The sequence below is a fragment of the Poecilia reticulata genome, chromosome 3, assembly GCF_904066995.2.
Source record: "Poecilia reticulata chromosome 3, P_reticulata-male-v2, whole genome shotgun sequence".
Taxonomy (NCBI): Eukaryota; Metazoa; Chordata; class Actinopteri; order Cyprinodontiformes; family Poeciliidae; genus Poecilia; species Poecilia reticulata.
In genome coordinates this window covers 32,141,065-32,153,792 of record NC_088832.1, presented here as the reverse complement: position 1 = coordinate 32,153,792, position 12,728 = coordinate 32,141,065, and the positions used below count along the sequence as shown (strand labels likewise).

Sequence of the window (12,728 nt, the reverse complement as noted above, 5' to 3'; positions counted from 1 at the left end):
CAAAAACACAAAATACCACCAAGTGTTTGTTCTAGTTTCTCATGCAAATATCTTAGTACACTTGAAATAAGAAACTTACAAGTATTTAGTAAGATATTGTAGCTTAAGTCAATAATCATTTAATTTTGATGAAAATGTTGTAGATTATTTCACTTATGACATTTTTCCCATGTTTTAAGTGAAATAATCTGCTAGTGAAACTAGAACTTTTTCATCAATATTAAATGATTATTGATTTAAAACCAGATCTTATATCATACTAAAAACTTACTTCTAAGTTAGTTTTGTCTTATTTCAAATGTTTTCCAGTGTGAGGCATATAAATGCACAGAAACACTGCAAAATACAAATCCTTACTAAGTACTATATCTAGTTTTAAGCACAAAAACCTTAGGAAACTTGAAAAGAGACAGCAATTGACTAAAATGGGAAACATCTGCCAATGGGATCAGTATTTTTAATCAATATTAAAGAATTATTTACTTAAAACAAACTCTTATATCTTAATGAAAAGTTATTTAAAGTAGGGCTGTGTAATAATATCGATTTTGCGATATATATCGATATTTTCTTTCCTAGGAAAAAAAATTGATATTCATCCACAAGTATCGTAACATCCAACCATCACCTTGCTGACTCACTGCTTGCTTTGCCGGGAGAGTGATTCGGTCATCAGGCTTAGAGTGATTCCTTCAAATGTTAAGTGTTAAAAAGGTATTATTTACTTTACAAATGCATGTAAGCTACAGTTTTTACTGTTTCAATTAAAAGAAACATGTTTTCTCACCACTTCTTTGATTCATTTTGTCCAGCTGTCGACTTTAAGTCTGCGTCCAACCAGAGCCAGATATTGTGTAGTTGGTGCTTTTAATCAATTTTCAGTTAAATTAATTCAATCCAACTCTATAACAGTCACAAAATGTCTCCAAAATCACTGTCCCTCTAAAATATTTCAGAAAATTGCAAAAGTGTATTAAATGGTATAGTTTGCTGAATATCGCAATATATATCATATCGTGAGCAGAATATCGTGTATCGTATTGTGAGATTATTGTATCACTACAGCCCTAATTTAACCCTATGTAGTTGCTACTCGCCGCCCGGCGTACAAGCATGTGACGCATTAATAAGGCTTCGTAATAACAGACGGCATACAGAGTTTTCATTTCGACTCTGTTGGACAGCACGGACTTCAAACTTTATAAAAGTGGTGTTTTTATATTGGTTTTGTTGTTATTTACTTCAAAATAAAGCCAGAAATAAGATCGATCATTTCCGCCTTATTTTGTGGGGTCTAAATGTACCACATTTCGAAACAACCAATGAAAATGTGTTGACGGTCTGTTGCTAGGTAGAACGGAGACACGCGGAAAGAGACGAGGGGGGGGGGGGGGGATTTGGATACGGCAAGAGACTAGGGTGCAGCGATGCTGGGGATTTTACTGAGTGTTTCGATGGGTTTTTTAGACTATAAGTGTGTTAGTTAGAGTTTGTGGTGTGTGTAGGGTTAGTAGTAGTTTTGCTAGCTATCGCTATGGCTTCATAGCGAGCTCTGACGCACAGAGAAGAGAGACTGGGATGGCCAGTTAGACCTCGACTGCAAAGGGTTAAAGTGTACTAAAACAATTGTACTAGAAACTAGACAAAAATACTTGGTAAAATTGTATGTTTTTGCACTCCTGCCACCATGGCAGAACTTTTCATGTAAAACAGGACAGGAAACTCCCAGCTGTTGTAAAATCTGCAGGGAGTTTAGCCCACTTTGAAAATCAACCCCGTGGTGAAATGAATTGCTGCTCTTTCCAACACTGGAGAGCCATTCATTAAAAGATTAACAGGGATTATACTGTACAAGGAGGTCACTGGGTTATTCAGAGGAAATGTGACACAGGTACAATGAAAAAGAAACCATTGAAGTAAACTTTTCCCAGAGATTTCACCAAATTCAGGAGACGTTTTTAAAGCTGCACTGCAAAAACACAAAATCTTACCAGGTTTGTTTGCTGTAGTTTCTAGTGAAAATATCTTAGTATGTAAGAAATAAAACTAACTTACAAGTAAATTTTCAGGAAGGTGTAGGGGCTCGTTTAGAGTCAAAAATGCCTTGATATTGATTTAGAAATACAAGTTCTGCTGGCAATTTACTTTATTTATAATATGGGAAAATGTCTGGTTATAATTGAAAAAAGCTTTCAGTGGAATTAGGAATTTTTCATCAATATTATTTGAAATAAGCTCCGATATGTTCCTGAAAAGTTACTTATTAGTTTTTTAAACCCAGAATATTTTGTTTGTAAACTGCACTGATTGCTCACACCTCAAACCATAAAATCTTACTAAGTATTTTAGTCTGGTTTCTTGAGCAAATATCTCAGAAATAAGACAAAACTAAATTACAAGTAACTGTTCAGTAAGATATAGGATCTTATATTGATTAAAGACAGATTAATCTTATAACAAGACATTTCCCATGTTTTATATTTTGCCTGTTGAACAAGTAATTACTGACTCTAAGCAAGCTCATATATCTTCCTGAAAGATACTTGTAATTTACTTTAATATTTTATCGAGCGCACTAAGAGATTTCACTTGAACTGGATCAGAAATCTTTGTGTTTTTGCAGTGCAGTGGTTTTCTTCAGCCCCTCAGTTTTTTGGTTCTCTGTCTCTCAGAGATGAACAGAGACCCAACGCTTCGCTCTCCAACATTTCGGGTCTAAACTGTCTGATCCATCCTCTTCCTCCTCCTCCCTCCCTTTTCCTCTGCCAGACCCAACCTCCTGTCAGGGGAGGAAAATCAGCATGTGGAGCGAAGGAGAGCCGCCTCATAATCAACACTGAGCTCACACACAAGTTGGCCGGCTTCATTTCACCGTGATGAAACTCGCTTTCACCTGCTGATGTTGTTGATCTGTGTGTTTGCCGCAGACCTGACGGTTAAACGGACTCATTTCGTTCGAGATTTTAATCGGCTAGAAGCACCTGGACATGTTTGATTTTGCTTTTGGCTGACATGTTTGAGGCAGACAGGTAGGTTTGTAACATGGTTTTGTTTGTATGAAACTGGAGGAGTAAGATATCTCTTAGTTTTATAGGTGAGTTATTATTTTAACTAGAGTGGATAAGATAGGTTTATGGATGACAAAAACATGTTAATTACATTGTTTGCACAAAATTATTCAAAGACATTGAGATTTTAGTCGGTTTTAGGGAATTCTGATGCTTTAAATCCAAATAATCTGCTGCTGGCCATGTTCCCCAACTCAACATTTACACTCACACGTGACAATATCTGCAAAAAGATGTGCAATTATACAACCATGCATTTTGAAAAGCATTGGTAGAGCCTCCTGAACAAACAACAATAATGAGTGGTTTCTGAATGGTAAGTCAACAACAAAAAAAACTTGTCTTTTCCAGCAGCCATTGTACAGCACATACAGCTGTAAAACCAACTGACCACAAGCTGGAGCTCGGCTTGCGTTGCTAGGTAATGACGCCTGTCATCGCCTGTCAAATGTGACTTAACAATCGGAAGGTTTTTGAATCCAAAAAGCGTGAACTTATTGCCAGAACATATCCCGGTGGGTTTTTTAAGTGCTTGGTCTGTTTTTATAAGCAGAAACCCAAATGGGAGAATAAAAAATTGTGCAAAATGTGACTTCTGCGAGCTGGAACCCTGCTTGGGTTGCTAGGCAACCGGGCTAGGCTTGGCTTCCGAGGTTGCTAGGTAACGGCGGAATCCCCCCTGTTGAATGTGACTCAACATTCTGGAGGTTTTTGAAACTGCTAATTTTCCAGACACCAAAAAAAAAACATGAACTTATTGCCAAAAAACGGCTGTTGTGTGTTTTATTAACCCTTGTAGGCCCAGGTCTAAATGGCCATTCCGGCGCGCAGTCTTTCTCTTCTCAGTGCGTCAGAGCTCGCTACGAAGCCATGCAGCGATCGCTAGCAAAACTACTACTAACACTACACACACCACAAACTCTAAATAACATACTTACTGTTTAAAAAACCTATCGAAACACTCTTAGTAAAATCCACAGCATCAATTCTCCCTAGTCTCTTGCCGTATCCAAATCCCCCCCTCGTTTGTCCCCACGTGTCTCCGTTCTACCTAGCAACAGACCGTCAACACATTTTCATTGGTTGTGTCGAAATGTGGTACTGTTAGACCCCCACACAGTAAGGCGGAAATGATCGATCATATTCCTGGCTTTATTTTCAAGTAAATAGCCACAAAACCAATATAAAAACACCACTTTTATAAAGTTTGAAGTCCGTACTGTCCACCAGAGGTGAAATGAACCCTCGGTATGCCGTCTGTGTTATTACAAAGCCTTATAAATGTGTCACGTGCTTGCCCGCTCCACAGCGGGCTTCGTCCTGGTAGGGTTAAGACCTTGGTTTGTTTTTAGAAACAACAGAAACCCAAATGGAAGTACAAAAAATGTGATTTTTTTACATAATAGATCGGTGGATAGGAGCGGGGTTAGATATTAGTGTGACAGAGAAATGTTTGAGCTTGTGTTTGTCTCTGGCCGGTCATCTCCAAGGTGACTTTGCAGTGTGATGATTGATGTCGACCCCCTGTGGACTGGATCCTGTGTCTGGACAAAGTCCTGCTTTAGCCGCACTTATTTTTGAATTTAAAACAAGGTTGCATACATTATTTTATTCTCTTATTATCAAAACTTTGAGTTTATTATGAGTACAAAAGGCAGATTATTTACTTATTTATGATATCCTGTATAGCACCTTTTATCAATAAAAATCACAAAGTGGTTCACAAGTACAACAAACTAAAACAAAGATGAACAGGTAAAACACAAATTTGCTAATTTCCTTGGCTGATTATTTCAGTTATAGCATTGGAAATAATAATAATCAGGGAATTATTGACTTGAAACAAGCGCAAACGAATCACCTTTATAAATATGCTTGGCTGCCTTTTTTCCAGTTTGTAATTGACAAATTGTAGTTAGTGAAACCCCAATGATGTTTGCATTTCATGAGATAGTTTAAATCAGTTCTCTTTCTGTTAGAAGTTCCTGGTTACCCGTTTGTTTTTTCATTTTAATCTGAGTTTATGTAAAGAATGCGTTACATTTTCAGCATCCACACCAACCACCATCTGTGGGCCTGAGCTAAATCAGTCAGGTTTTATATCCATCAGTGATCTTTGGTTCATATTTAGTTTCAGTTTTTTATTACCTGCTGGGAACGTTTCAGCATCTTGGAACCACTTTTCAGTCTCCCAACATATAAATCAAGTTTTTTTCTGTTACGAAATGAACTTAATCACCGCTTAGCCTCCTTTTTGTAGATAAGTAGTCAGTATGTTTATATCAGATCTTATCTTTAGTTCTTCCATTCATCCGCATTTGACAGGCAGGAACTGGTTTTTGTAGTGAATTTATGTTCTGGTGAAATAAAGAATAGACTCATCTTTTGTCTATTGTGCTGCCTCGTAAGTATTTCTAGTCTAACTTGAGTGACATTTCTGGATTTTCTACCCACTGAATGAAAAACATTTTAACCAGAAATTCACCAGACAGACACACACCTGCAGTTTCTGTTAAAGTTTTATAAATTTATATTGAAATAAACTGATTTGGAAACATTTTTTAAGTGATTTTTTTTTATATACTAATACGAATTATTGTCATTTTTGTCCATAAAATACCAAATATTCCACTTAACTATATATTATGTTCTGTCTGATGATGTAATTTTTAAATATAAATTGATTGATTGATTGATTTGATCAGTTACTCTGTAGCATAGTAACTTTTTACCAAATACTGTTTTACTCTTACTTGAGTAAAATTTTTGAGTACAATGTTTGTGCCTCTGGGCTGCACAGTGGCGCAGTTGGTAGAGCTGTTGCCTTGCAGCACGAAGGTTCTGGGTTCGATTCCCGGCCCCGGTCTTTCTGCATGGAGTTTGCATGTTCTCCCTGTGCATGCGTGGGTTTTCTCCAGGTACTCCGGTTTCCTCCCACAGTCCAAAAACATGACTGTCAGGTTAATTGGTCTCTCCAAATTGCCCCTAGGTGTGAGTGTGTGTGTGCATGGTTGTGTGTCTCTGTGTTGCCCTGCGACAGACTGGCGACCTGTCCAGGTGACCCCGCCTCTCGCCCGGTACGTTAGCTGGAGAGGAACCAGCAACCCTCCCGACTCCACCAGGGACAAGGGTGTAAGAAAATGGATGGATGGATGTTTGTGCCTCTTCTTTTTCAACACCACTTCTGTTTGCCACATGGGGGAAATCTGTGCCATTTAATTGGCTGTTTTCAGTGGGTTTTTTTTGGGGGGGGGTTCTGGTTGATGGAGGTTTGCTCCAACCAGAAAACCATTCTGAGCTCCACCTCCTGGACTAAATAAAGATAATTTATCAGAAAGACCGGACACAGTGTGTTGGATTTGAAAGTGTTGTGCTGCACATTTTCTGCATGCTGGTGCCTAAAATGTTTCTTTTTTTTGCAGCTACATGACCGATGGAGGTTTGGGTCTCTACACTCGCCGCCTGAACCGACTGCCTGACAGCATGGCTGCAGTTCGAGAGACGCTCCATCGGAAAGCGTCGTCAGGACAGGGAGACGCCGACAGGTGGGTGGACTTCACGTTTCTCCTCTCGCTCTGAAAGAACACAAAAGTTTTTTAGTCTAGTTTCTACTGCAAATATCTCAGGATACTAGAAATAAGACAGAACTAACTTACATGTGACTTTTCAGCAGATCTAGAAGCTTAAAGACACATTTTTTCCATGCTACAGGTGAAATAATCTACCTGTGTAACTAGGACTTTTTAATTAATTTCAAAGGAATTATTTACTTTAAATAAAAGTTACTACTAAGTTAGTTATTTCAAGTGTACTGAGATTTTTGCATTAGAAACTAGATGAAAAAATACTTGCTAAACTTTTGTGATTTTGCAGTGCATATTTGAATGTCCTCTTCTTTTTTAGTTTTATTCTTTTGCTTATATATGTTCTATGAATTTTAACTTAAAATTTGCTGTTAAATTTGGTTGAGCATCAGTTAAAAGTGGAGTTTTAAAACAAACTCATGCTGTTTGCTGATGATATTTTATTCTTGGATAAAATATCCTCCACTTTCTCTCTTGGTTTATTATTATTAATCCATCTCACAGGATCCACTTGATATTAATTATTCCAAATTTGGACTTGTGGATTGTAAAAATAGTGACATCTCTCGCATGTTGGATTTTTACCGATCACATTTTCTGGCCGATTTGTTTTCAGAATCGTCTGATTCTGGCCGATTCCCATTTTGTTTTTGTCTGAAAAGTTGCCAAGTGTAGCAACAATAGCTGCGATTCCATTGACCTTATAATAGCACAATTTCAAAAATAAATTGACTTAATGGAAACAAATCAGTTTCAGATAATCTGATGGTTTTGCCACTAGGAAAAGGTGATTCTTTTTTGACTTTAATGAAATTGGTTTATTTTGCAAAACTGCAATGAAAACGTTTATTTCACATCACTTGAGTTGATTAACAACTGCATGTTACTACTGAAGGAAACAACAAAGAAGATGACAGGAAGTGGTTGGAGAATAATGCCAGCATGTTTTTTAGTGACTTATTGCGTGAAGAAACTTATTCATGTCTGATTTTAATTGCAATGGAAACATCGCGATTGCGAAGTTGTGTTTTTTCGACATTAGGGAAATGTTGACAAAGATTCTGATTTCCCAAAATGAAGGAACTCTGGGTCGATTTATTGGTTCACCTGTAGTTTATAGTCAGTTGTTCCTATTCTCTTATCTACTTTAAAGTCAGTAAATATTTGTTCTAAAAGTGTAGATAGAGGTGATATTTGTATATGTTATGAAACTTGTGTGTTGACACGTGAAGAAAGAAAAATGTCAAACATTGAAACACAAAGTGCGAGGCAGCACTTGGTTAATATGACCCAGTTTCAGAACCTGAGGCAGAAAAACTTCTCAATAAGATCATTTAGCATAAAAATATCTTTCCACATCTGAATTTTATGTCTCACTTTGAGGATGTTTTCATGGTTGGAGATGTTAGTCGTTTGTGTTGGATGTCACCCAGAGAGAAGACGGACAGTTTTGCTCGATCTGTGACATTTTTGTTTGTGATTTTGCTGCCGCCTTTGTCCTGTCAGACAGTTGGGGAAGGATTTGGCCGCTTGTCAGACAGAAGCAAATAAAGGCTGAGCTGCGCCCCACCATGTAGCTGCAGAAAGATGAGGGGGTTGAAAGAAAGACAGACGATGGGGGAGGGAATAAAAAGATGCGAAGATGGACAGCAGAATGGATGGAGACGGCTCTAAATGAATGAGGGGTAAATTAAGCGAGACAAAGGCCTGCTGTGGCTGAAAACAGGCAGAGTGACTGGTTTGGGCATTTTTTATCCAGGAAGGAAAAATGTGATTAATTTCTGTTTATGATTAGATTAGTTTAAAATTTATTGCAAACATTTATATGCATCTATAACCTGAATCCAATTCCAGCAAAAAATAAAAAATAAAATGGCGTCAGAAATTTTCTTGAAAAAAAGGGACATTTTTTTAACTCAAAGTCAGAAATTTGCAAGAAAAACTCAGAAATTTTGAGATTTTCTAGAAACATTTACTCTCATCTACAGTGGCCTACTAGAAACTAGCCCAAAACTATGTGGTGGGATTTGGTGTTTTGCAGTGTTGCTCTCTCTCTCTGTAAGCCAAACTGTCCTCCCTTTGTCTTTCATCTCCCGTTTCCTCCCCTCTTTTCATGCGTGTCTCCTCTCATCTCTTGGTTTTTCTTTCTTGCTCGTTTAGATTAAAGAGTGCGATAAGTAGAGGATAAAAAGCAGCTAAGTGATAAAAGTTGGAGGACTTCTCATATTTTATTTCATGTTTCTCTGCGAGGTTTATAATCGACCAAAACTGCAGATGGTGCTTCTCTCCAGAAGCTTCACATTTTTCCATCATGATCATGTTGTGGCTTAATTCTTTATTGAGAGAAATGAGTGAAAAAAGGAGAGGTGGGTCTCCCCTCATCTCTGCAGGATTGTCTGGTTAATCTCACCGCTTTAAAATTAATGGGATTAATCGGGAGGTTTGGTACGGAAGAGGATTAAGGCCACTGGAAAACATGAAATCCAACCCTTTTCTCAGAAATCTTTTTCCCTAAAAAATCTGATTTTACTCTCAGAATTTTGACATTTTTCCTCAAAATTTGCTTTTACTCTCAAAATTCAGATTTTTTTCCCTTCAGAATTTCCTCAGAATTTAACATTTTTTCTTTGGAGAGTAACTTTTCTTCTCAGATTTTGAACCTTTTTTCTTCTCAAAATTCTGACTTTATAATCATAACTGTGACTTTAATCTCATAACTGTAATTTTAAACCTTGAAAGTCAGACTTTTCTTCTCAGAAGTCAAGAATTCTGACTTTAATCTCATAATTTTAAAGTCAGATGTTTTTTTATTTTTTACAGTGACCCTAATCCTCCTCCGTAATTTGGGGAACCATTGCATAAAATGCATTGGCACATGGGGTGGAAAGTCTTGGAGCTGGGGGTTAAGAAGGGTTTCATCTAGTAAAAGATGAGGCTAATTTAATTTATGAGAAGCGAGTTAATGATGCAGGTGGAGGAATGGTGCTGAGCAGTGTTCAGGTTCAGGACTATAATCTCTAATTTATGCACAGACGTCCGGACATCTGTGCAATCTGTTGTGGATTTGTGTGACCTGTGCGGTTTTTTTCTGTACTCTCTGAATTGCGATGCAGCAAAGTGTTCAGGAGAAGCTGGCGGCTGAAGGGCGGGAGGTGTCGGGCGCTCACGTGGCGCTGGGGCAAAAACGCCGTGACCCCTGAACTCTGAGGTCACAGGCTTCAAAGGGCTGAGGTTCACCTTTAAGAAAACCTTTAAAGCCGTCATGCGAAACGTTTTCCGATAAACCAGACCTGGACTAATGAGCAGACGGGGGAGGAACATGACGTGTTGCCCAGCAGCTGTGCAAAATGACTAATATATCAAATGCACCTGAAGTGTTAAGTGGAAGCAAAGCTGAGTCATGAAACGGCAGACCGTTAACGTACAAGCAGACAATAGAGAATAGAAACTGTGTGTATAAGAGAGCTTTCTTATCCTGTCATTAATCTCTGTGGCTGAGAAAAGAGGAAGCAATCTATTATGGTCTGTCCTCTGGTTTGAATCCTCTTTGTTAAAGAAGACAAAGAAGAAGAGGTCTTTGTTGTCTGAAGCTGCTGTGGGAGCACAAAGGACCCACCCCCATCTTTTTCTTTTCTTGTTTCTGTTTTTACTAATAGCTGCGTTTACAATTTGCAAATTGGAATTATGAATAGGGCTGCACAGTGGAGCAGTTGGTAGAGCTGTTGCCTTGCAGCACGAAGGTTCTGGGTTCGATTCCCAGCCTGGGGTCTTTCTGCATGGAGTTTGCATGTTCTCCCTGTGCATGTGTGGGTTTTCTCCGGGTACTCCGGTTTCCTCCCACAGTCCAAAAACATGACTGTCAGGTTAATTGGCCTCTCCAAATTGCCCCTAGGTGTGAGTGTGTGTGTGCATGGTTGTGTGTCTCTGTGTTGCCCTGCGACAGACTGGCGACCTGTCCAGGGTGACCCCGCCTCTCGCCCGGAACGTTAGCTGGAGATGGGCACCAGCAACCCTCCCGACCCCACTGAGGGACAAGGGTGAAAGAAAATGGATGGATGGAATTATGAATATAAATTTGCTTAATGGAAACACGGCAATATTAAAAAAAAAAAATAATGTTTTTTGATAGAAAATGATTTTTTGCATCACACGAGTCATGATCAACCTCACAATGTTACTACTGGCAGAAATGACAAAGAAAATGACAGGAAGTGGTAGGAGGATGATGGTGTGTTTTTTAATAATTTATTGTGTGATCAAACTTATTTACATGTAATTTTAATTGAGTTTCTTATTTAATGGAAACACAGCAATTACAAAATTGTTATTTTTTTACATTAGCAGAACATTAGCAGAGTTTTGTGCACATTTATAATGGAAGCAAATGGAATTACGATATAAGTTTGTTTAATAGAAACTCGCCAATTTAGAAAAAACAGGTGGTTTTTTGACTGTATTGGAAAAAAAACTGCAACAAACACTTTTTTCGCATCACACAAGTCATGTGATCAACAACCGGATGTTGCTACTGGCGGAAACGACAAAAAAAATGACAGGAAGAGGATGGACGATAATGGCGCTGGATGTTTTTTTTTTATGTAACTAAGTGAAAAAACTTAGTTACATGTGATTTTTATCGCTTTTCTTACTTAATGGAAGCATCACAATTGTGAAGTTGTTGTTTTTTTCTACATTCTAGAGGATATTCCCAAAGTTTTTTGCACATTTGTAATGGAAATGCAGCTGTTGAGCATCATTTGTCTGTTGCACACGAGGACATAAAATGTTCATTTGTTTAAAAAGTCAAAAGAAAGTAAACGAGAGAAGTGTCGGGTTAAGAGCTGTCGTGTGAGACGTTTTATTTGAGAAAGGCTGCAGCTTCCAGGGAAGGGCAGTTCATGGGAAGGAGAAAGAAAACAACGTATTTAGATTTTTTTTAGTTTAAATATTTGCACTAAAGCATCTTATATCCATTGAAAAAATTCCCCTATACGGAAAATCCGCCGCATTGATTATGACAAATGAATTTGTGATCCAGAAAAAGCCAAAGTGACTTAGTGACTACAGCCTGCTGCAGGATTAGTTTTTGTTGGTCTGTGCAGTGTGTGTGTTTTTCTTTTTCGGCATCATGTGATGCATCGTAAAGTAAACTCAGCCTAATCCACTAACAGACTCCTTCATCAGCGCTCGTTAAAGCCTGATCCCTTCTGCCGCCATCATTGTAAACTTCATGCTTTTGTGGAGATCTTTGCCTTTTCAGACTCACCAAGCAAATAAACAAGAACGTTTCCCACTAAATCTCTCAACAACTAATCTCTTAATCCTTTACACTGCATGGAGAGACTCCTGATTTATTATTCCACTGATAATTGCTCGTAGGGAGAGGAAACTGCAGGCTTTGTTTGAGTTGCACCTCGGAGCAATGTGACACACTGCATTACACAACCCAGATTGTGCAACGCTGGCATAACGTTCCAGCGTCATAAAATCCATTTGCTTTCAGTGAATCATTTTGTAATGTTTTGGCACCTGAGGAATCCAGCTGATGTGTCACTTCTCTGCTGCTTATCTGCTGAAATCCTCTCCAGTTACGACTATTCATTTATGATTCATCCTCTAATTGTTTTTTTGTCTGCACCAGAAGATGCTGCTGATGGATCGTTGAGCGAAGTAGAACGTGACTGCAGAACGCACTGCAAAAACAAAATCAAGTCATTTTTTTGTCTAGTTATTAGTGAGAACATTGTAGTACATGTGAAATAAGACAAAGATAGCAAATGACCTTTCAGTAAAACATGGCAGCTTGTTTTAAAGTCAATAATTTCTCAATATTGATGAAAAGGTATTAGTTTCTCTGCCAGATTATTTCACTTATAATAAGAAAAAAATGTCTCGTTACAAGTGAAATAATCTGGTTGTGGATTATTTAGTACTTTTCCATCAATATTAAGGAAATATTTACTTTAAAAAGCACCCATATCTTGATACTTTTAAACCAGTTTTTTATTATTTCATGTGAAATGGGATATTTGCACTTGAAACTAAACAAAAATACCTGTTTTGTGTTTTTTGTATT

General features: G+C 38.0%; 1 protein-coding gene across 7 annotated transcripts in view; it reads left to right on the top strand.

The window, feature by feature from the left end:
• The window catches only part of nav2a (neuron navigator 2a), a 266,796-nt gene that overhangs the window by 199,454 nt on the left and 54,614 nt on the right, over positions 1–12,728 (top strand). For 6 of the 7 annotated variants that reach the window (XM_081605471.1, XM_081605470.1, XM_081605469.1 and 3 more), the window contains one exon: positions 6,491–6,613. In XM_081605471.1, coding sequence (XP_081461597.1) covers positions 6,491–6,613 — 123 coding nt within the window. Of the gene's footprint in view, positions 1–2,828; positions 3,030–6,490; positions 6,614–12,728 lie in introns of those variants that run through there. The other variant, XM_081605474.1, reaches the window with a different exon arrangement.